This window comes from Delphinus delphis, chromosome 13 (assembly GCF_949987515.2).
Source record: "Delphinus delphis chromosome 13, mDelDel1.2, whole genome shotgun sequence".
Classification (NCBI taxonomy): Eukaryota; Metazoa; Chordata; class Mammalia; order Artiodactyla; family Delphinidae; genus Delphinus; species Delphinus delphis.
The window spans coordinates 65,635,935-65,659,448 of record NC_082695.1 but is presented as its reverse complement, the minus strand read 5'-3'; the positions used below and the strand labels follow the sequence as shown (position 1 = coordinate 65,659,448).

General features: G+C 48.1%; 1 protein-coding gene across 2 annotated transcripts in view; it reads left to right on the top strand.

Annotated features, from left to right (window-relative positions):
- The window catches only part of MYO5B (myosin VB), a 382,270-nt gene that overhangs the window by 279,910 nt on the left and 78,846 nt on the right, over positions 1-23,514 (top strand). For both annotated transcript variants that reach the window (XM_060029032.1, XM_060029033.1), the window contains exons 13-17: positions 2,791-2,913; positions 3,544-3,627; positions 13,565-13,705; positions 14,321-14,418; positions 20,851-20,937. In XM_060029032.1, the coding sequence (XP_059885015.1) occupies positions 2,791-2,913; positions 3,544-3,627; positions 13,565-13,705; positions 14,321-14,418; positions 20,851-20,937 (533 nt within the window). The remainder of the gene's footprint in view (positions 1-2,790; positions 2,914-3,543; positions 3,628-13,564; positions 13,706-14,320; positions 14,419-20,850; positions 20,938-23,514) is intronic.

Here is a 23,514-nt window from a genome sequence, read left to right as displayed (position 1 = left end):
AATACACAATTCAGTGTTTTTTAGTATATTCAGAGTCATGCAGCCGTCACCACCACAATCAATTTTAGAACATTTTCATCGTCCCCTAAAGAAACCCCTTAGCAGTCACTCTCCATTCCCCCACAGCCCTAGGCAGCCACTAGTCTACTTCCTATCTCTGGAGATTTGCCTGTCTGGGACCCGGGCCTTCACTTTTTGCTGTGACCAGTGGCCAACAGAGCAGGTCAGGGGGACTTGCCCTCTGAGGGACAGTACCCACCTAGATGAGGACAGAGCTGGGGTCCAGGCTCCTGGTCCAGTGCCTTTGGGGAGGAGGGTAAGGAAGCTTGCATGAAGCTGCTGGCAGATTCTTTCTTAAAGGATTTGATTTGCTGCATATTCCAGACCTACTGATAACCACAATCTATTGTAGCTTTTGTCAAAATACAAAATTTGCTTTCTGTCTCTTACGCCTGTTCTAAATCTACTTTTTGGAAGGATTTTTGGAAATAACTACATCCTGCCTAACCGTGCCTTTGTGGTTACCTTTAAAACTCTCTCGTCAGGCAGGAAAGCATGATAGTGAGGAGCACATGCTCTAGAGCCTGTCCTGGTTTGAACCCCAGTTCTGCTATTTCCCAGCTGTGTGACCTTGGCAAGTTACCTAACCTCTCTGTCTCAGTTTCTTCATCTGTAAAATGTATACAGCCATAGTACCTAGCTCATGGGATTATTGCGAGGATTGAATAGTTAATACATCGAAAATGTATAGAGAACTGCCTGGCAGTAAGTTCTTTGGGCATTTGCTTTGATTATTATCTGAGATTCTTAATGGTTGTGAATTCCTGCTGGCCCTTATTTTTAGTCAAGGGTGGGGGTGAGAAGAGAGACTGACCCTTGTCAGGAAATATGTGTACATATGACCTTGACTCCTGGCCTCCCTCACTCATTGATTTATGCAAGTCTGAATTAGAGACTGTGTGGAATTATGGAGTCTGCTAACAGAAGTCCAATTTCATTGTCAAGACAAGACGATTTTGATACTGGCAAATACAAGTGTTGACCAGGCGGGGCTTCTCATCATAGCCCTACCCTTTCTGTTCTGTCTTGCCCGGTTCTGCCAGTGCTGGGTCCATTGTGTTCCTGTTCTCCAGCCTCGCCTCCTGACAGCTCCGCCAGGCTGCCCTCTTGCTTCCCCCCGTACCTGGTGTTTCTAAACCCGGGATGCTTGGAGACAAATATAAAACAATATATTTTTAAATGCTCAATTAAATAGATTTTATTTTGTCTGCCCAACACAATTAATAGTCTCCTTCAGGAAGGAGTTTCTTAAAAATCCTGTGGCACTTAGCACTGGATATTCAATCCTAGTTACACCAAGTTGGATATTGAGAAAAATCTGTTTGCTTACAAAGTATTTGAGAAATTTCTTCTCAAGTGTGTAAGCATTTTTCTTATGGCAGAGGTATTATTAATTTACTAAACAAAGCCCTTTTTAAATGGCTAGTTCAAGGGTCACCTTCAACCCTGCCTGATCCAAATATACAATCTAAACTAACGAAAAGGGCAAAAGGCAGTTGGTGGCCCATAGCTGAGGAAGGTGCGTGTGCAGCGATGCTCAGGGATGACAGGTGGTGGGGAGCACCTTCCCATCAGCAGAGGCACCATCTTTCTTGATAATTTGAGTGGTGGTTACAGTGACTTCGTGTTGTGCTTTCAACAAAGCAAGATGCTTTTTCACTTCTGAAGCCATCTCTAAAGATATTAAAAGAGGCTGCCCTTCAGAATTATTAATGTAGTAAATCTCTAACTTTAAATTTGGGGGGGGGTAGAGGTTAGTACTGCGTAGCTTGATCACCAGGTACTTAGCACCCAGTGCATGGCTGGAATCCAATTTTTTTTTTTTTTTGCGGTACGCGGGCCTCTCACTGCTGTGGCCTCCCCCGTTGCGGAGCACAGGCTCCAGACGCGCAGGCTCAGCGGCCATGGCTCACAGGCCCAGCCACTCCGCGGCATGTGGGACCTTCCTGGACCGGGGCACGAACCCGTGTCCCCTGCATCGGCAGGCAGACTCTCAACCACTGCGCCACCAGGGAAGCCCTGGAATCCAATTTTAAGTTCTTTGAGGGACAGGAAAAAAAACAGTAAGTCATACTTCTGAACCCAACAAACTTACTTTACAGTTTATAGAGACAAGACAATACACAAAAAACAAATGATGAACAATATTAGGCAGTGCATATGTAAGAGCTAAATTGGAAGAATTCCAAAGCGAGATCAAGGGTGGTCAGGAAAGGCTCCAGAGAAAAGGACAGACTTGAGCTGAGCCTGGACGCTGGTATTCAGATGGCCCTAGAGAGAGACAGTGGGCTTTCCTGCTGCAGGACTTGACCTGAGTGAGCAGGAACTTGGCGCTGGAGGCGGATGTGGTGTGTTCATGACCCTGAAGTCACTGGCCCCACCAGAGCAAAGAAGCATCTTCAGATTTATCCTGTGGGTTATGATTCTACTCCTGTGACCTTGGCCTCCACCCTCTTCCTCTCCCAACTCTTCTAGCGTCTGCCAGACGGCAGGTTCTTGGAGGCTAAGCGCACCCCTTCAGGGTGCCAGCGTACAGGGCATGTTGAGGGCATGCCATGTGGGGTCCCAGGTGTTCACGGTTGAATCTGCTTTCCACGTCCAGTTAGGGTCCAGGTCTCAGAGCTGAATCCAGCCTCATGAGGTCAGCTTCCTGGTGGACTCCATCACTCTGCCATGACTCTTGGCTTCCTTTTCCCTCTTCACAAAGCACCTGATTTTGTGGATCCACAGGTCCCCAAAGGAACTGACCAGAACTGGGCTCAGAAGCTCTACGACCGGCACTCCGGCAGCCAGCACTTCCAGAAACCCCGCATGTCCAACACGGCCTTCATTGTCGTCCACTTTGCAGATAAGGTGGGTCTCCTCTTGGTGGGCCCGGTGCTCCGTGAGCCGTGTCCAAGGTGGACTCGGGGTTCCTGGGCTAAGAGGGAGCTGACCTTTGAATTCAGAGGGCCTGGAGTCTCTTGGGTGGGGCCTTGTCTACTCTCCTGGAGCCTGAGAGAGAAGAAGAAAGAGTGATTCTTCTTCAGGTGGCTGCTTTCCTGGCAGCTGGCGTAAACTTAGAAGTTCTCTACGTGGGTTGTGTTCTGTGTGCGCTAGCCCAGTGCTTCTCAAGTTTTCATGTGTGTGCAGGTCACCTGGGGTATTGCTCAAAGGCAAGTTCTAATTCAGTTGATCTGGGGTGAGGCTGACCAGCGGCGTTTAGAGCACCCAAAGGAAGCCTTCTATTAAAGGCCATCTTGCAGGAACTCCTTTTTAAAAACAATTTGGTTTTCCGCAAAATGAATATTCAGCTCCCTCTATGTGAACCCTGATCACATCTTGGGTTTGCAGTTTGGATGAGAACATCTGTGGGTTTCCCATGTATGCACAGCTCTTTTCAGAAAACGCTGTGGATGAGCTGAAACTACTGGAGAAGCTGCTGAGGGTCCCGGGTCAGGCTGGAGCACTAACTACCGTTTCTGTTTCCTGCCGTGGCTCCAGGTGGAGTACCTTTCAGATAGTTTTCTGGAGAAAAACAGAGACACGGTGTACGAAGAGCAGATCAACATTCTGAAGGCCAGCAAGGTAAAGAGCGTCGGAAGCAGGGAAACAGAGGCAGAGTGTCCACGGCCAGAGCCAGACAGGGTGTGGTTGGTGCCGTCCCCACTCTGGAGGGGCCGAGGCAGAGGTGTGGGGCAGGGGGAGGTGAGGGGTCTGTAGGTTATTTCAGTCTGAGAATTTGAGAACGGCCTGATGGAGGGAAGAAAGCAAGGGATGGCAGAGGTGACTGGGAAAGATGCCAGCTAATGGAAGGACAGGGGAGCGGGGGGAACAGGAGAAGTGACAATCGGAGAGACGATGGTAGGTATAACTGTGAAAACATTGCTGGCATTCATCGGGTCATTTGTCCTCCACCTCCTACGTGCAGATGTAAAAGTACTGAAACCCCTTCAAATCCTAGTATCAGTGCGTTTAATCTCTGCTTAGCAGTCTGTGGAACTTCCCTATGGCCAAAAACTTAAATGGAATAATAGGATTCAAGGGACACTTAAATCTACAATTTTGGAATGTTACTTTCTGTTATCTCCAGAATTCCAGTTATTTCCTTCTCACGAGCATGACAAAAAGATAACCAATATTGTGTCCATTCTACAGGTAGAAGAAACAAGGCACTGACTCACGTAAACAAATATTTGTTAAGCACATACCTTGTGAGGCACTGCCCCTAAATGCACCGTGTACAAAGGTGAATAAGATAGGTTCTACCCTCTAGGTGTTTACATTCTGGTGGGCTGTGAGTGGGCAGAAAAACAAGCATACAGTACCTGAAAAGAGAGGAGGTTTGGCTGGGGTGGGGGTGCAGGGAGCGTGAGCCCCGCTGTTCCAGAAAGCCACCCCGCCGATGCAGGTGCCGTTGCTGGCTTCAGCCTTTCAGAGGGAACCCAGAAAAGGACTCTCTAGGATTTAGGAGGCTTTCGACCAGACCACATGGTACTGAACTCACTGCAGAGGCCTGATAACACTAGAAATGGCAGATTAATTTCTCTTTGTGGTAAGCTTTAGATGAATGCAGTTAGGGTGAGATGATGGAATGGAGAAAATACACCCCGCAAAATGGACCCAGGCACCTAAAGGCAAGTAAATCACGTGGCCCCGAGGCCAGGGTTTTAGGGAGGATTTGAGTCAGTACCAGCGACGTGGGCGGCCCGGGGCAGACCCCGGCCCCATGCCGTCTCCCGATATCTGGAGCATCAGGGAATTAGCCATCACTAAGACAAATTTGCTTTGGGTAAATGTGCATGTCAGTGCAAGATTAACCCCTCGGCTTGCCAGGTGTCCAGCCCTCTAGTCCATGGTGGTTGACGTGACTTTTTCCATTCTTTGCAAGGGAGGTAGGGAACGGGAGAAAAGCCACAGGGAGAGAGTAGAAGTGGATGGTTTGAGCCCTGAGGAGCACGCGTCCTCACTGTGTGCGTCTTAGAAGTTAGACGCCTGTGACCTCCTGTTACTGTGACACTGGCCTTAGAGGGCTGAGAAACTTTTGTTACAAGTTTCTCCTTTCAGGTGGGAGCACAAGTGAGGGGCATGCAGCGCCTGGTTCTGCCATTAATTTTTGTCTTAATTTGAGTGTCTCTTAGGGATCCCAGAATGTAGAAGGGAATCTCTCACACTCTCTCTCCAGCAGATCATCTGTTATTAGTCAGTGAGATTTTTTTTCTTATTTTTATTTACCAAACTTTATTGAATATTTGTGTGGTATGTAGTAGTAACAAATGTATGTAGTTAACCTCACAGAACTTACAGTCTAGTGAAAAGATATAGAGTTTAATCAAAAATTTTGGTAATGCTGTGAAGGTCAAGAAGAAGGTTCTATGGAAAAGAGTAATAGGAATGTGCTGGGAGTCCCCAAGGTCACCCCCAAATTGAACCATTTGCCAGGAAGACTCACAGAACTCAGCATATTGTAGTCCTCATGGCTATGATTTATTACAGCAAAAGGGTACAAAGCGAATCAGCAAAGGGAGAAGGTGCATGGGGTGAAGTCCAGGGGAAACCAGGTGCAAGCTTCCAGAGCCCTTTTCTGCTGGAGTCGCACTGAATATACTTAATTCCCACAGCACTGAGTTGTGATGATGCCTGTGACCTGTCTACCAGAGCAGCTCACCTGAGCCTGGGCATTTAGTGTCCCCTACTGAGAGTCAGTGACGTGGGCACCCTTTGCCTAGCACATACCGAAATTCCAGACTCCCAGAAGGAAAGCAGGTTCATTCAGCATAAACCATATTGTTTGCATAAACAGTTTAGGCTCAGCAAAGCATTCTTATCAGGGACTGCTGAAAACCCTCTCGAAATCCACATTTCCAGACACCAGCCAAGGGTCAACCTTGTAAGCAGGCCTTTCTAGGATGGCAGTCTCAGGCCTGCCATGTTAGCTCTTTTCTAAATAGGGGTATCATTGTAGATTGAGTTTTTATTAGAAATGAAATGTAGGCTTATAAAAATTCACATAGTATAGAAATATGTAAAATGAAAGTATTCTCTCCCATTCCTGACCTCCCTTTTGATGAATTCCCATTCTGATGATACAAACATACTGGTACATCTTTTTAAGATTGAAATGGGGACTTCCCTGGTGGCGCAGTGGATAAGGATCCGCCCGCCAATGCAGGGCACACGGGTTTGATCCCTGGTCCGGGAAGATCCCACGTGACGCGGAGCAACTAAGCCCATGTGCCACAACTACTGAGGCTGCGCTCTAGAGCCCGTGAGCCACAACTACTGAAGCCCATGCGCCTAGAGCCCGTGCTCCGCAACAAAAAGAAGCCACTGCAATGAGAAGCCCGCGCACTGCAATGAAGTGTAGCCCCCGCTCACCACAACTAGAGAAAGCCCGCACGCAGCACCTAAGACCCAACACAGCCAAAAAAAAAAAAAAAAAAAGATTGAAATGAATTGCATTATATATTGTCCTCTCTAATTTTTCACTTACCGTTGTATCTTGACCATCTTTCCACATGAGTACATATCCACTTCTTTTCTTTTTTTAAACAGCTATTGGTATTTTGCTAATTCAACTAATACTGCATGGAATGCCCTTTACATATATCTTTGCTTACTTGTATAGTTATGTCTGTAAAAGTTTAGAAATGGAATTGACAGTTCAAAGAATATGCACTTCAAAAGTCTAAAGGTATTGCTAAGTTGGAGTGTAAAATAGGTCTGTGATCTACTCTTAAATGGTACCAACTCCTTTCTGTTCCCTGTCCACCTGCCACAACTCTAACCTCCCCCTTCACCAACTAACATTTCTAAAGAACCAATGACCTTGTTGTCAGACCCTTGCACCCCCATCCCAGCAAACCCTCAGAGGTGCTGTGATGGTGACCAGCAGTACTCAGAGATGAACTGAGAGAGGCTTCTAGGCCCACCAGACCCCAGCAGGAGGAGGGAGCGCTGAGAACTCTCCACCCTGGACCCATTTCAGACATCCCAGAGGAGGGAAAGCAGAGATCGACACTAGGTCACTATAAACCTACAGATGGGATTTCCACAGACTGCAGCTACGAATCAGAGTGATCAGAAATGTGCTTTAAATCATTTGGACAGATGGACACCTCTGGCGACATCTGTCATTGTGGCATTTTTAAAACTCATAGTTTAAAATGAGCCTCTATCGTTTTCTTTAATTTTTTTCACAGTAGGTCCCACAAGGTTTATGTTTCTAAGGCGCACTTAAAAGCAGAGAGAAAAATAAAGACCTGGAAAGATGCAAGCCTATGGTGTCCGGTTAATGCCCAATTTTTTTATTGGTTTTCTTCTCACTAAGCACAGCTAGATCTTAGATCCTGTAGGTAAACCCATAGTTTTACTTAAAGTATTTTTATCTGGGGGGAGACCTATTAGCTTTTTTCTTTTGTGTGGCATTCCTGATAAGAAATTAACAAATTACTGTGAAAAATTAAGCAGTATGGGATGGAAGACTACCATATACCCTATCAGCCAAAAGGATGTTTGAAGAGCTCCCACTAAGAGCAGCGAGATAAAACGGTGTTAGTGAGAATGTAATTAGTAAAGCCAGTTACATTGCCTAAGAGGCTATAATATAGCTAATTGCTTTCTCAGCTGTCAGAGAGCTATAAATAGAGACTTAAGAGATGCCTCTTTAAAACATGATTTCAGGTTAACAGACTGATTTGTTTTAGATGCTAAAGGTGGAGGGTTTTCCTTCTTAGTGTTTATTGTAAAAAGCAATATTTTATCAATCTGAAAAAATAATCTCGAAAGGAGAATTTTTTTCTTCTGGAGATTTCCTCTTCTGGGGCAGTGCTGAGTGTAAGTCAGACAGATAGGCAGTGGGTCCAGAGTTTATGCCAGCAGGTGCTGGGCAGTGAGGGCCACGCTGGGCCTAGGCAGGCAGCCCTGATGCCATCTCTCCACGCCATCCTAGCGGAAGGGATCTCGAGACCAATGTGGTCCAGAGGCCAAGTAGACCATATTAGCCCAAAGCTGCCTACCCTGGACCATGACAATCCCGGAGGTCCAGGAGTCAGGATGGAGTAGCTCCAACAAGGCCCAAACTCCATCTCCCCCCATCTCTGTTCTCCCTCAACTTCAGCTCATCAAGGGTGACAATGCATGTGTTCCATTGCTTTCCGTGCTGCTAGCTTCCTTACAGGTTATACACACATTTCATTTGGAGCAAACGCATTTGCTTTAAATTTTAATTTATTTTTTATATAATAACCTTTGAGTCAACATACTATATAACATTTGCTTTTAAGTGTTTTTGGAATGCTTCCTGTTTAAAATCAGTTTGTACTGGTAGTTAAAACGCCTCTACCAACATTTAGAATAAATAGGTAACTATGTAAGAGAGAACTTTAGTCAGTAAAGCAATATAATCATTCTCTGCAGTCCAGGAAGGTCCCCCTTTCCTTCTTTAAACAAATGAAGTACTGAGACTTTTCCTCCAAATCCTCTTCAAAACCCCTTTAAACAGAATATTTCTTACCTAAAAGTTTGATATTTTTCCCCCCAGAGGGTAGCATTTACCATGTAAAAGAATTGATTGAAAAGAAAATGTGTTTGTTATTTTGTTTACAGCCGTAGCTTTTAAAGATAAGATTCTAGACAAGAGATTCCAATCAAATGGTTATTATAGTGTGTCTTATTTTAGTTTCACATGTCTGTTTTAAAGAAAAGATATTTTATGTTCATATAAATGGAAATGAATAGGTGTGATTTCCAAGGTAACAGCTATGTATATACCTGTAACTGACATTTTTCTTAAACTGTCAAGTGGTCTTTAGAAAGTGTTTTCATACTTCTTTTAATCCCTTTTCAAATAGATCTGCCTCAGGCTTTTAAAGTCTATATGTAGACTTGCATAGCAGAGAACACGAAAGCCAGTACCTGTGGACACTTTGAAATAAGTGACAAGTAGTATCAGGGAAGTACTTGGTTTGTTTGAAGGTTTTATCTAAGTGTTTTCAAGACTGAAGGGAGTAAATTTTTAGAAAGGCCCAGGTGGATCGTGTTTCTGAGGGCTGCCCTAAGATGAATTGTAGTACTTCTATTACTGGTTGGTCATCTGGTAAATAGACTTTCCAGTCACTCTAATAGCAGAACTGGAGTTAGTCAATTAAAAAAAATTTTTTTTTCCTCTCACTCAGAAATGTGTTCCTTTGCATGAATCCTTTTTCAAACAGGAACTTGGTAACTACTTTTCATTGGGACTTGGGGTTAATTTACAGCTGGGACACTCCTGGGACAAGGAGGTCCGTGTCTGGCCCAGCCCCCTTGTCCTGGTCTTTTACTACTGCCTGCAGCCTGAGGTTGGACATGGTGCCTGTCCGTCTTTCAGTCCTGTGGTCAAATTAGATGTCTTTGTACGTTTACTGAGTTTATCATACAAATTCTGTATAGAATGTAAAGCCTGCCCCTCCTCCCTAAAGTCCCAACAAACTCATCTACTCCTCCATCCCAGGGACCCTACCACTTCCAAATGCGGTCTCAATAGCAGGGACCTACAATTAAAACATAACTTTTTATTTTTTTTTTTGGTACGCGGGCCTCTCACTGTTGTGGCCTCTCCCGTTGCAGAGCACAGGCTCCGGACGCGCAGGCTGAGCGGCCATGGCTCACGGGCCCAGCTGCTCCACGGCATGTGGGATCCTCCCGGACCGGGGCACGAGCCCGTGTCCCCTGCATCGGCAGGTGGACTCTCAACCACTGCGCCACCAGGGAAACCCTAAAACATAACTTTTAAAATAAAGTTCAGATTCTCCAGACTAAACCTTGGTTGTTCCCAAATTATAGCACAGTGCCAGTGTAGATTAAAATCTGCCTTGAACAAAAGTTTTCCTTTTTTGTTCTTAAGTTATAAATCCTTTAATATGTCAAATTAAAAAAAAAAAGGCATAGCTTTTCTGATTGAAGCAAGAGAAAGGGGCTTACGTTTTAAAATACTCTTATAATTGAATCCGATTTCAAAGTTCCTCCTGTTCTGATACATGCTCGTGACCTTAGAAGTTAACAGATTTTTCACAGAAAAAGCCACTACTAACGATTTCAGTACATTAGACCCCTTAAACAGTGTAGCCGTGCAGTTGGTAAGTTCTACCCAAGACTCAAACATCTTGGAAGTCTATTTCTGAAAGTATATGAATTAGAATAATTTAATCAGTTTATATATTGTTTAGACTTGGCAGACTGAATCACTGATGTCTTTAGAATGTGAACCTGGCTTCAGCCTCCCATTAATTATTTCCCTATGGAAATTTCTAGGCGCCACTCTGCCTGGGCACCTGACCTTTTCTCACGTGTGCCTTGGCTCTCTGGCACCAGTTTACAGAGTCCCCATGCCTGGGCTGTCCTCTCCCCCCACCCCTCCAGCCCCTACCCCTGTTCTCAGTTAATATGTGTGGTGGTGGCTCTCTGCCATGGTCAGTGAGGACCAGCAGGTCTGTAAACAGGGGGTTACTGGGTATGGTTTGGATTTAGAGGAAACTGGCTGTGGGGTAGAATGTGTTTGTATGAACGTATGCCTGGAGGTAGGGCACTCGAGTTTTGTAGGTGACTATAGTGACCCAGGAGAGAGCTCAGGTAGACCTGAACCAGGGCAGCGACGTTCTGGTTGATTGAGAAAGGACTGCTGAGACTTAACCATGGACAGAACTTGGTGATTGATGGGAATGAGAAGTAGGGTGATGGCAGGATCTCTAACCTAAATCTGGGAAGACAGCAGGTGGTGGTGGTTTGGGCCATGTTGAATTTGGAGTTTCCAGTGGAACACCCAGAGGGAGGAGAAGCAGGATATTCAGCAGATGGTTGGAACTATGGACTGTGGTAGTGGAAGAAAATCAAGATGGAGAGATGGGCTTGAAGGTGATAGTTGAAGCCATGGGCATGAAGGATACAGTCCAGGGAATGAGTGTTAGAAAAATTAAGTGGTGAGGATGCAGTTTTGGGGATCAGCAACTCAAAGGAGAGAAGTGAAGAAGATGGACCAGCGAAAGGTGCTGGGAAAGAACACATTGGGAAAAGTAGGCAGGAAGTCGGAGGAATGTGGACGTGCTGAATCTCAGGGAAGAGGTCTTCAGAGAGGAGGCCCAGGTCAGTGCTTCCAGCCCTGGCTCATCCATTAACCAACAGCCCTGGGCGAGCTGATGCCGCCCGCCGTGGTTGCTGTGGGGCGACTGGGGGTTGAAGCAGGGTCTGGTAGGTCCCTCCTCCCAGAGCTGCTCTTTTCCTCACCTGCCACAGGAAGTTGAGGGTTGATCTTTATGGTTCTTCCAGATTTAAATTCTATGATTCTGTTTCCTCTTCAGCTCAAAAATATAACTCTCTCAGGCATCTGTACTTTCACAATGTAGACAGATTTTATATATATATATATATATATATATATATATATATATATATATCCCCAATAAAAATAATAAAACTAGATCATGTATGAGTGCTTATTCTATGCCGGGCACTCTTCTCTGTACTCACGTGGATTTTCTCCTTTAGTCTTCTCTTCAGCTCTCATCCTCCATCAATGGGGAAGGCTAGGAGGCTGTAGGTTCAGCAAGCCTAGGGCTCAGGGTCCGGCACAGACTCGGGTGGTACCCAGGTGGCACAGACTCGGGTGGTACCCAGGTGGCACAGGCTGAGCCTGGGAGAGGCAGAAATGAGTGGATGAAGTGATCTGGGAAAGGGTCGTGGAGGAGGCAGGGCCGGACCTGGGGCTCTCGGGACGAGAGCAGGTAGGAGAAGTGGGTGGGTGTTTCAGATAAGAATAATGGTGAGCAAAGGTGGGAATAACAAGCATGTTGGTTTATGTGACAGTAAAGTGATCAGCTTCATCTAGAGACTGTCATACAGAGTGAAGGAAGTCAGAAAGAGGAAAACAAATGGCATATAATATCGCTTATATGTGGAATCTAGAAAAATGGTAGAGATGAACTTACTTGCAAAGCCGAAATAGAGACACAGATATAGAGAACAAACTTACGGTTACCAAGGGGGGAAGCAGGGGTGGGATGAACTGGGAGATTGGGATTGACGCATATACACTACTATGTATAAAATAGGTAACTAATGAGAACCTACTGTATAGCACAGGGAGCTGTACTCACTGCTCTGCGGTGACCTAAGTGGGAAGGAAATCTAAAAAAGAGTGGATACGTGTGTGCGTATAACTGATTCGCTTTGCTGCACAGCAGGAACTAACACAGCATTGTAAAGCAACTACATGCCAATAAAAATTAATTTAAAGAAAAAAGGTATTATCTGAGAGGGGGTGAGTGGGATCCGATTGCAGAGCCCCCGGAAGACAGACTCAGGGCATTCAGAACTGGCGGGAGGAGATGGGAGACAGCATCGTTATGGGGGCTGTGGGAAGAAAGGTGCAGGGGATGTGACGGACCGGAGCCTGGACACGGAGGCACAAGCATTTGAGCCTCTCTTCTGTTGGGATTGGGAGTGGCTCAGGGCTGGAGAGTGGGGCCTGGGGCTCCTTTTGTTCCCTCCCCACATGCAGGCATGTGGTAGTGGCCTTACAACACTTGATTCTATCCCCAGCATCCACTTCCCCAAGGGATGCTGGCAGGACTAGTTTTGTAGGGGACGGGGGAGGGCTGGGACTCTCTGTCCCTCATGCATGGTCTGATCTTCACCCTGGTACACACAGTGCATTAACAGAGAGGTATTCTTATTTAGTCTCATAACAACTCCACATAATGGGTACGTTCTTATCCCTATTTTACTGATGAAGAAAATAAGGCTTAAGGAAGTTAAATAACTTTACAAGACCCAGTAATAATAAGTGTGGAAAAATTTAAACAGTTTTCTTAGAACATAGCTACCTTCTACCACACCAGAAGGGAAAGAAGTTTTGCCCATCTTTGTAGGTAAAGGTTAAGTGAGATTGTCTGGGAAAATTACATTTTTCCTTTCTTTAAATTGAGATATAATTCTTGTACCCAAAGATCACCCTTTTAAATTGTGTAATTCAGTGGTTTTAGTATATTCACCAAGTTGTACAACTATCGCCATGCTAAATTCCAGAATATTTTCATCACTCCAAAAAGAAACTCTGTCCCCATCAGCAGGCATTTCACTTTGCCCCTCCCCTCGCCCCTGGCAAACCGTATACGACTTGCTGTCCCCTGGACATTTCCTGTAAATGGAATCACACACTGTGTGGTCCTCTCTGTCCGGCTTCTTTCACTTGGCGTGTTTCCAGGGTTCACGCAGGTTGTGGCATGTATGAGGACTTCATTCCTTTATGTTTTTTGTTGAGTAATATTGCATCGCGTGTATTCACCATATTCTGCTCATCTGTGCATCAGTTGATGGGCATTTGGGTTGTCCCTGCTCTGTGGGCATTAGGAATAATGCTGTACATGTGTAACGCTATTAGGAATAATGTGGACGTGTGTTTCCAGTTCTCTCAGGCGTGTATTGGAAAGCTACTTGGAAAGAGTGTAAGCAGCATAAAGTCCAAGAACTCGTTCTCTGTGTTTGTTTCTAGCTCCCCCTGGTGGCTGACTTGTTCCACGATGGCAAAGACTCTGCTCCTGCTGCCGCCACATCTTCAAAGATCAGCGTTCGCTCTGCCAGACCCCCCCTGAAAGCCTCCAACAAGGAGCACAAGAAAACTGTGGGCCACCAGGTCAGCCCCAGGCCTCATGGCGGGAGCTGTGGGCACTGGCATGTGTAGAGAAACAGCTCCTGCTGTGGGTTTGCTGTGGGATTTTATGTCCAGTGTGTCTCCCAAGAGAAGAGAGTGCCTGCTGAGCCCCTGGCAGCCACTGACCTTAATACTTCGATGGATTCCCGGCTCTGAGCATTTCCTGTAAGGCAGTAATTCCCGGGATGCCCGGGCACCACGTGTCAGGGCTCCAGGGCCTCACGTTTAGGACTCATGGGCCTCCATTCACAGCAATGGTCCCTCTCACGCTCTTAGCACTTGCTCACCTTATCTCATCTGATCGGGGCACTGAATGAGACGCATCCGGGCGGTCTCTCCCCACGTTGCCTTGAGGAGCCCTGGTGCCGGGGATGTGGGAGGGCCTTGGTTTTGGTCATGCAGCCAGGCAGCTGTCAGAGCTGGAGTCTGACACCAGGTCCCTGGGTGTCCCCCTGTCCTGGGTTAAGCAGGAATGATCTGAACAATAAGAGTATTGACAGATACTACCACCAGTCTGTGTGTGCTCCTTTTTGTTCCTTATTCCGCCACAAAGCTGAAGACAAATAAATCACCAGTCACTGATCTTTGTCTCCCCAGTTCCGCACCTCCCTGCACCTGCTCATGGAGACCCTGAACACCACAACGCCGCACTACGTCCGCTGCATCAAGCCCAACGACGAGAAGCTCCCCTTCCGGTGAGTGCCGGCCTCTTCGTGTGGCCTTACAAGTTCAGGGGCAGGCACAGCCTCTCAGAGGTCTGCAGTCTTCAGCAGGATGAGTAGCTGATCCTGCACTCCCCAATGGTTTATATGCCGAATACAGGTTACACCTGTCTGCTGTCCAGAGGATTCAGGGGGATGAGAAGATCCAGTTCCCCGATCCCCTGTTGCTTACAGTGGTGTCAAATGTGCCCACGAATCCGAGAACCACTTAGAAGTGTGCCGTTAAATGTAGACATAGTGCGTCTCACAGTGACTGCTCAGTTCAGAGACCGGAGCATGTCCGGAGTGGTCAGGGAAGGCTTCTTGATGGAGGAAGCATAACCTCAAGCAGTGTGTCGATGCAGATGGTCCCATTTCTCACATCCCCTCTCCTGCTGGGCTTCCGGAGTTACCCACACTTGCTCACCTTCCCCTCACTCTAACCCAAATGCTGCCACTACTCCTACCTTAAAAATTTTCTTCCATTTCTGACACCACTCCCATGGTTGACTTCACCCAAATCTGGGGAGCAGTGACTCTTCAGTACCTTTGTCATTTCTGGGTTGTGCCAGGTTCCAGCCAGCCTTTCTGCAGGCCTGCTGCAGCTTCCTTGGCCCCCTCACATTCAGCGTGTCTGACACCAAACTCGTCCTTTCCCCCTTGAATGTTTCCTGTTTACTTGGTCTCTGTTGTAGGAAATGGCATAATGATTTCCTGACATCTCATCCACCCGCCAAACTTCGTTCTTCCAAACCAGAAACCTGAGGTCTCTCTGGACCGGTGCTGTCCAGTAGAACTTTCTGTGATGATGGAACTCTTCTATAATCTGCCTTGACCAACATGGTAGCTGCTAGTCACATGTGACCATTGAGTTCTTGCAATGTGGCTGGTGTGACTGAGAAAGTGAATTCTTAATTTCATTTTAGCTACTTACAAGTGGCTAGTGGCTACCATACTGAACAGCATGACCCTTGATTCTTCCCTCTCCCTTACTCCCCAGGATCCAGTCATTGTCAAAGTCCCACGGAGTCACTTGAAAATTTCTCACACTGGTCTCCCTCGTCTCTCCCTTCCACTTCGGCCTTGTTTCAGACTCTCTTCATCTCTTGCCTGGAATACTGCCCGCACCTTTAGAACGGTCTCTCACTCACCTCTGCAGCCTCTTCTTCTGTTACGCTGAGCCTCCACATGTGCTATTCCCTCTGGCCGGAGAAGGGATGTTTTTACATTTTTCAAGCACTTTCCTCCCATCTTTCTGATTTCCTTTTTGGTCCTGGCATAATTTCTTTCTGTGAAATAATTTATTTTGGCAACTCTGACTCTCAGAATGAATATCTGAACTGCCTTCTGCAATTTGTATCAGTTAATAAAGCTTGAATTCCACTCACAGGAACCTTGTGCTGAGAAAGGTTAGGAAGACAGCGTCAAATCAGCCTTCTTTGAAGCGTGCTGACGGTTCATTCTTCTCCCTTCCTCCAAGTTTCCGAGACACGCTTAGGAATTTCCCCCGCCGTGTGGCATCTGTTTACCAGCTGCCTCCAGAAGAAAAGAGCCTGTTAGAAACACAGCATGTGCGGAAGACTTAGATTATGTGTGAAGGGCAGGAGCGGAGTGCTGGGCCCGGGAGAGGAGAGTCCAGGGCTGGCACCAGCTCTGCCCCCCAGCCAGCGCGACCTTGGGCAGTTCATTCGTCAGACAGGACGCCCGCCATGTGCCGAGTTCTCATGCTGGGTCTCCCCTCCCAAGTGAGAGAAGACACTAGGGACTTTCAAAGGGACTTTCTAGTCCTAATATCCCATTTTTCTAAGGCCCTCCTTTTCCTTCGGGACCAAAATCTTCCTCCCAATAAAGAAAATGGGGGGAAATACAGAACCAAGTCAGAAAGCCTGGATTCTCTGCTACCAGTTATTTGGCGAATCCCGAACTAGTCCTTTACCCTCTTAGTCTCATTTCCTCATCTGTTCATTGTGGTTAAAGAAATAATTATCCTGATGGAAGAATTCAAGGAGGTAATGGGGATTATTTGTGACACGCATAAAAATGTATGCCATTAAAATATATGACGTTGGGCTTCCCTGGTGGCGCAGTGGTTGAGGGTCCGCCTGCCGACGCAGGGGACACGGGTTCGTGCCCGGGTCCGGGAAGATCTCACATGCCGCAGAGTGGCTGGGCCCGTGAGCCATGGCCGCTGAGCCTGCGCGTCCGGAGCCTGTGCTCCGCAACGGGAAAGGCCACAACAGTGAGAGGCCCACGTACTGCCAAAAAAAAAAAATATATATATATATATATATATATATGATGTTGTTGATATTCTGGAAGGAAAGTGCTATATCTCTCCTCCCATCCCCTAAAACTAGGCTTTCTCAACCTCAGCACTCTTGGCATTTTGGCCCAGGGAATTCTTTGCTGTGGGGTGTCCTGTGCGCTGGAAGAAGCTTAGCAGCTTCCCTGGCCTCTGCCCACTAGATGGGAACAGCCCTACTATTGTGACAACTAAAAACGTTTTAAAGCATCGCCACATGTTCCTTGGAGGCAGAATTCCCCCAGTGGAGAGCCGCTGTCCTGTACTGAATGCTTTGTTGCCTCTCTTTTATAAAAGTCTTTCTCTCTACCTCTTCCTGTATTCAGAAACCATCCGTCCTGAGCACTGGGCTAGGACAGGTGGAATGACAGTGAATAAGACGTAGCCTTCATCCTTAAGGAGTTGCCAGCCACAAATAACTGTTGACCACATGGAAGGAGTGACTGTCAGTGGGTCTGTAGAAGCCACAGCAGCATAGAGGCGAGAGGGCATGAAGTGTCCAGGAAGGAGGTGGCCTAGGGTGTGTGTGATCATCTGGGGTGGCTCGTCGGAGGAACTGGCCAGGTTTCCTGAAGGCCAGTCCGCTGATCTTAGAAGCGGGCGGTCCTGAGCACCTCGGAGTCCTGCGTGTTGCGTGCACAGCACTGCAGAGCCCCAGGCAGCCTGTGCGGAAATCAACCAGGCGGCACCACGGGAGGAGGTCTCACTCTGCGTCCAGCAAGCTTCCGGCTCTGCTGAACCTGCACGGTTTATTGAGAGAGGAGAGTATAACCCTGCATTTCAGCAGTTGGACCCTTACATATCTTTGGTAATTTTTCAGTCCAGACTTAGGTGTTGCTTGTCTGCACTGTGGCCCTCCCAAATTTAATAGGTGGAAGGGCTGGTCTTCACTCCCAGTTACTCCCTCACTAATGCAGGGAGGCAGACTGAGCGAGTTTAACAGTGAGTTTTCTTTACTATCAGGGAGATAAGATTAAGGTACAGAAGGCTGGCAGGCTTTACGTGTCCCCTGGGGGGTGAGGACAGGGGAGGGTCATGGCAGTATCTTCTTGGTATACTGTCTTCTCGGGTTTTTTCTAACAGCTTCCTCTCTTTTACGTCACTCGATCATTACAACAAACCAGTAGATTAGAGTTGGGCAGATATTCTCAGCTCTCATTGAATGAGTGAGGAAGACGAGGTCCAGAGAGAGTGTTTTGCCCAAGGTGACATTAGCTGCTGGTGGCAGAGCTAAGGCCAGTCCAAGTTCCCCTTCAGCCTTGCTCGTTTCCCCCACCACGGGGAAGAGGATGTGTGAAGAAGGACGGGATTTCGCTGAGGTCATCAAGAAGCAGGGAAGAATGTTAAAGCTGAGTTCAAAAATTATTTGCCGCATGCCTTCCGTGGGACCAACTCGGTGTGTGGGCCCCAAGAGAAGACGTTTCCCCCAAAGAGCTTCCACAGCACTGCATGGGAGCGGGGGTCACATTCCCAAGCCGCTCCCCAGCCATCAGACAGGACCTGGCCCAGAGCTGGCATGCCCAGTTTTCACAGACATGATACCGGGGTCCAGAGCAGGAGGAGATGGGGGAGCTGGGGAAGAGTAATAGTCCTTTGAAGGAGGGAAGGGCCTCTCAGTGACAGTTAGCTCATTTTTCCAGCCAGGAAGCAGCAGGAGGTCCTGGAGGAAGTAGGGACCCCAGCTAGACCCACAGCTCACAAAGGACTAGAGGTCACAGATGCTCGCCAAGCATGCTGCCCGTCCCCACCATGTGCAGCAGGTTGAACTTGACCCCGTAGTTGTGCCAAGCAAAGGGAAGAAGCCGATGGCCAGTTGAGATCCCGGCTGCAGGGTGCCTCGAGGGAGGGGCTGCTGTGAGCAGAAAACCTTTCCCAAGGACAAGCACGTCCACGTTGCATTCCTGACTCAGGGCCCAGCTGACCACTTGAGAGGCGAGAGGAGCAGAACCTATAAATGGCAGAGCCTGCCTCCCAAAGGCCGCCTTGGATCTCTCGAGGTCACAGGCAGCCTTTATGTCCCTCGGACGTACAGCTTCTTACGAAACTGATCACCACCACCCGTATGAAGGTCCTCCTCGGATCCCAGAACTGAGCCGAATCCTGGGGCGGCCTCAGCAAAATTACAAAGTAGGTGGCATAGTAAGAGGTTCAGCCTACGGTCTAGTCTCGGCACGAGTGTTTCCTTTCGTCCTGTAAGACCCTTCCACTAAGGAGCTTCTTCTCTGCCTAAAAAAGATGAAATTAACTCCTCTGAAGTAACTGTTGGTGTTCAGGACTCTGCAGAGTTCAGCGCTCAGTTGTGCCTTACACGCTCAAAGTGCCATGTGCACCCTGGGGCTGGAGTCATCAGGAAGACTGTATGGACGAGCCGGGTGTCCAAAGAAGGGAGGACTGGGGCAGGCAGGGGGAGGCGGGAGGAAGTCAGAGTGAGCCCAGGCCTGGAGGAGGACGAGGGCATCTCCTGGGACGCCGAGCCCTGCGCATTGGAACCAAGAGAGTGCCCGGGGAAGGTCAGCTCGCGGTCTTCAGTCACTTGGAAAATGCCTGCTGTTTCCCCACCACCAAGTGCCCGCTGAGCCCAGGCCACTGCAGGGCACCATCTGCCTCAGTGGACTCCTGGGCCCCTGGCCCACATGCAACTCAGCATAAGAGAGCAACGTGACCAGGGGCCGAGCAGGTCGTAGAGATGGGAGGACAGAGAGGGTGTGTCCCATAGAGAGATGTGAATCGAGGGCGGTCGACCCCAGGCCAGGTCCTTCCTGCAGAATTCCAGAATCCTGAGTGGGTCCAGCTGCTGGGAGAAGAGCATCTGGGGCCCTCCGGGAGCGTGGCAGACAAATGTGGTGAGAGGTTGCCTGCTGAACCCTCCCGGGTCCTAGGAGTAAAGAAGCTGCCATCTGCATTTACCCAACAGGGCAAGTAGGCTGCCCGACTGCCCGGCCAGGCGTGCGCTGAAGCCAGTACAATCCGCAGGATCCCGGACTGAGTCTGGAGGGCCTCACCCCTGCCCTCCCTCCTCCCAGAGTGCGAGGAGCAAGAGGCCCTCGGCTTGTAGCCAGGCTTCAGAACAGCCAGAAAGAAATGGAAACACTTATTCCTCATCCCAAATATAAATGATTAGTTCTAGTTCAGCTTAATTCTTTCTCCACGAAGACTCCCTGATTACCCCAGCCAACCTCAACATCTTTCCCTCCAGTTTCTTTCAGCATGTTTACCACCTTTATCACATACTGCCGTGTGGTTTACTTCTTCTGTACACTTCTCTCCTCTTCAAGTGCGGATGCTCTTAGAAAATCCAGACCACGTCTGACTTTTTATTCCAGTGTCCCACTCAGTATATGTGTAGGACATACACGTATACCCAGACATACACATACACATATACCCAGAATAAAAACTGGGTGTTCAGTGCTAGATGTAGCATTTTAGGGTGGGTGAGTTGTTGAAGTCATGGCTCATATCTCTAAAGACGGGAAGATAAAGTTCTTCATCTATGTGATTCTTAACTGGGCAGCTGTCATGATAGTAGCTAACAATACGTGTGCCCTTATGTTCTGCCAGGCGCTGTTCTCACTGCTCTCATGGGCCATGACATTTCGTCTTCACACTAACCCTCTAAAAGGGATACTTCTATGATCCCCACTTGACAGATGAAGATACTGCCGTGCAAGTTTATGTGACTTGCCCCAAATCACACATGCAGCTATAAGTGATCACGTCATGATTGAAACCCAGGTCTGCGTGGCCTGAGACACTCCCCCTTTTAACTCTGGAGCCAAGTAATGCTTGTGGTGCCGAGTGTATATGATTTGGCCGTTGAATTAAGACAGATGCCCCTGTGTATGGAAATAATGAGGGAAGGCTCTGCAGAGGAAGCAGGAATGAGCCTTGGTGGGTGGACAGAATGTGGGGGGCAGAGAAGAGGAGTATCCCAGGTGCGAATAAGAATGCACAGAACTGAAGATGCTGAGATGGCTCATGTGCTGCCAGTCACTGTTCTTTAGTCTGTGCTTGGCCCCTGACCTTGAGCTCCAGCGTGCCTGTGCAGGAGGGGGTGGGCTCTCCCCCTCCCCTGTTCCACTCCTTTGCCATGTGGCACTCACTGCTTGTCTTGTGTTTTTCAGCTTTGACCCGAAGAGAGCAGTGCAGCAGCTCCGAGCGTGCGGGGTGTTGGAGACCATTCGGATCAGCGCAGCTGGCTACCCGTCCAGGTACCGCGGCCCCTGGAGCCTGGCTCCCCAGGGAACCCTCTTATGTGCTGTCCCCCAAGACAGAGCCTCCAGAAATGTTCCCCAACACTGAGGGCTCAAGCAGGGTGCTGACAGACAAAAGAATTTCAGTTTGGGCTGAGAAATATGGGTGTCAACGGTAACATCCTCCTGGACAGCTTTTCAGATTTCAACTTGGCATTGGTCTGGGTGTCAGGCTGGCTGGAGTTGCCAAGGGGATTTCTCCTGTGCCCAAGTCCTACCTTGTCCTCTTTACCTTTTGCTTGTTTGTTCTTTATTGTGGCAAAATACACTAACATTTACCATCTTGATCATTTTTAAGTGTACAGTTCAGTGGTACCAAGTCCATTCATACTTGTACAAGCATCACCACTGTTCATCCACAGAACTCCTTCATCTTGCAAAGCGGAAACTGTGCCCATTAAGCACTACTCACCATTGCCTCCATTGGCAGCCAGCGTTCTACTTTCTGTCTCTATGATTTTGATGACTCTACACTGATGATTCGTGTAAGTGGAATCATGCAGTACTCGTCTTTTAGTGCGTGGCCTATTTCACTTCTCATAATGTCTTTAAAATTCATCCGTGTTGTAGCATGTGTCAGAACTTCCTTTTCTAAGGCTGAATAATATTCCCTTATATGTAGAGACCGCATTTTGTTTATCTATTCATCTGTCAATGGACCCCTTTACCTTTTAATATAGAATCAGATATATGACGGAAAATGTCATTTCTTTGAGCTAAAAGACCGCTATCACGATCTGATGTGCATTGTGGATAGGCCGCCGAGCCACCCCAGTGTCTGTTAAGCTGTGCCAAGACCATGGATCCCTCTGCTGGGCACTGGCCTGAAATAGGGGCGGGGTGCAGATAGCGCCCAACTAGCCCCCGTGAAATCACGTAAGCCAGACATCTTCTGCCAGGAACTGGAGCTGAACAGGGCACTGTAGCAACCCAGAGCCTGTGGTATTTTCCACAGGGACCCACCTGTCTGAAGAAGGTCCTCTAAGTGTCAGAAGGAGGAAGGAGCCAGAAATGGGGAGGAGGAGAGGCAGCCCAGCCCCCCTCCTGCCATCTCCACCTGGCACTTTCCCACTGCAGCTAAGGAAACATCCATATGCAGTGGTCAGTTACCCAGAAACAACTTAACCATCAACGGCTCCCAGATGTTGCACCTGGGAAGGAAGTTGCTGATGGAATTAGGAATTTGCATTTGACCTGGAAGGTGCAAAGAACTGTCACTAATCTGCAGCACCCATGCAGCTTCTCAAAACCCAGCAGGTTCAAGCATTGCTGAGAATGATCTGCTCCAGCTGGAGGTAGAAGGCTGCTCTTACTGTCTTTCAACCACATCTCTCTTCTTAGAACAGACAAGGAGTGTCCTGGGGCTCCATCTCATTTTTGGACCTTGGGGTCTGAACACAACTGGCTAACAACTCCACGATTAACGAGGTGGGCCGCGCTTGCCCTTCTTAGGCGAAGGCTCTGTGCTCCTTCTTCCTGCCCTGCAGCGTCCACATCAGCCTTTTGATTGAGCGGAAGGGGCTCAGGCTGCAGGCACAGTGGTTCAATCTTGAGTTTCAAGTATTGTAGCCTGGCTGATTGGATGGCCTTTCAGTGACGGTCCAAGCACAGGGTTCAGACCAGGCATAGTTTGTTCTACTTAAGAACTTGACAAGGACGCTAGGGAGCTGTCGAGCCACTGGTTTTCAAACCGTGTTCTACTGGCAGCCGGGCCCCACTCCGACTCCTGGTTCTTCTATCTGCTGGGCTCCCGGAAAGGTTTCTTTAATCCCCCATCTTGAGTCCAGTGTCTCTCAAAACTGCATCGCAACCCACTAGGGGGTCAGGAAAGCAATTTAATGGGCTGTGGCCAACATCTTGTTTGTTTAACGAAATAACTTCAGATGGAAAATAGAAGGTGGCAGTTTGCGGCAGAAAGTGTGTTGTGGCCTGAGCTCACTTTAGCTGTACGTGTAGGTGTGGGTGCTTCCTGATTTAACATGCACCTTCACCAGGGAGGCCCCAAGAAGGAAGTGAGCTGCCCAGGGTCACCAGCTGGCTGTGCTCGGGCTGGACTAGAATCACCCTGCCCTGCTCTGCCGGGTGGTGGTTGGCAAACATCTTAACTGCTTACGTCAGTGAAGCGTTTCTTCACTCTTCTTCCAAACAGGTGTCTCGGAGGAGTGAGGGGACAGGTGGGGTCCTGTGGGCTGGGCCCAGGCTGGAGGCCTGGTGTGGAGCTGCTCCCTGCCCTCTCCAGCTTGTAAATAAAAGACCAGACTGCAGAAGCGCGGCCTGGACTGGAGCCATCAGAACCTGGTGGTTGGGCCTTGGGCTTCAGAGTCAGGCCTAGATTTCAGTGTCAGCTCCCAGACTCCTAGGCTGGGTGACCACAGGCGAGTAAATTAATCTCTCTGAGCCTGGGTTCCCTCATTATTTAGTAGAATGATCATACTTATTTCATAGACTGTTGTGATAAATGAGGTAATGCATCTGAAGTCCTCAGCACAGGCACATAAGCATTTAATAACATATTTATTCCTCATCCAGATATGA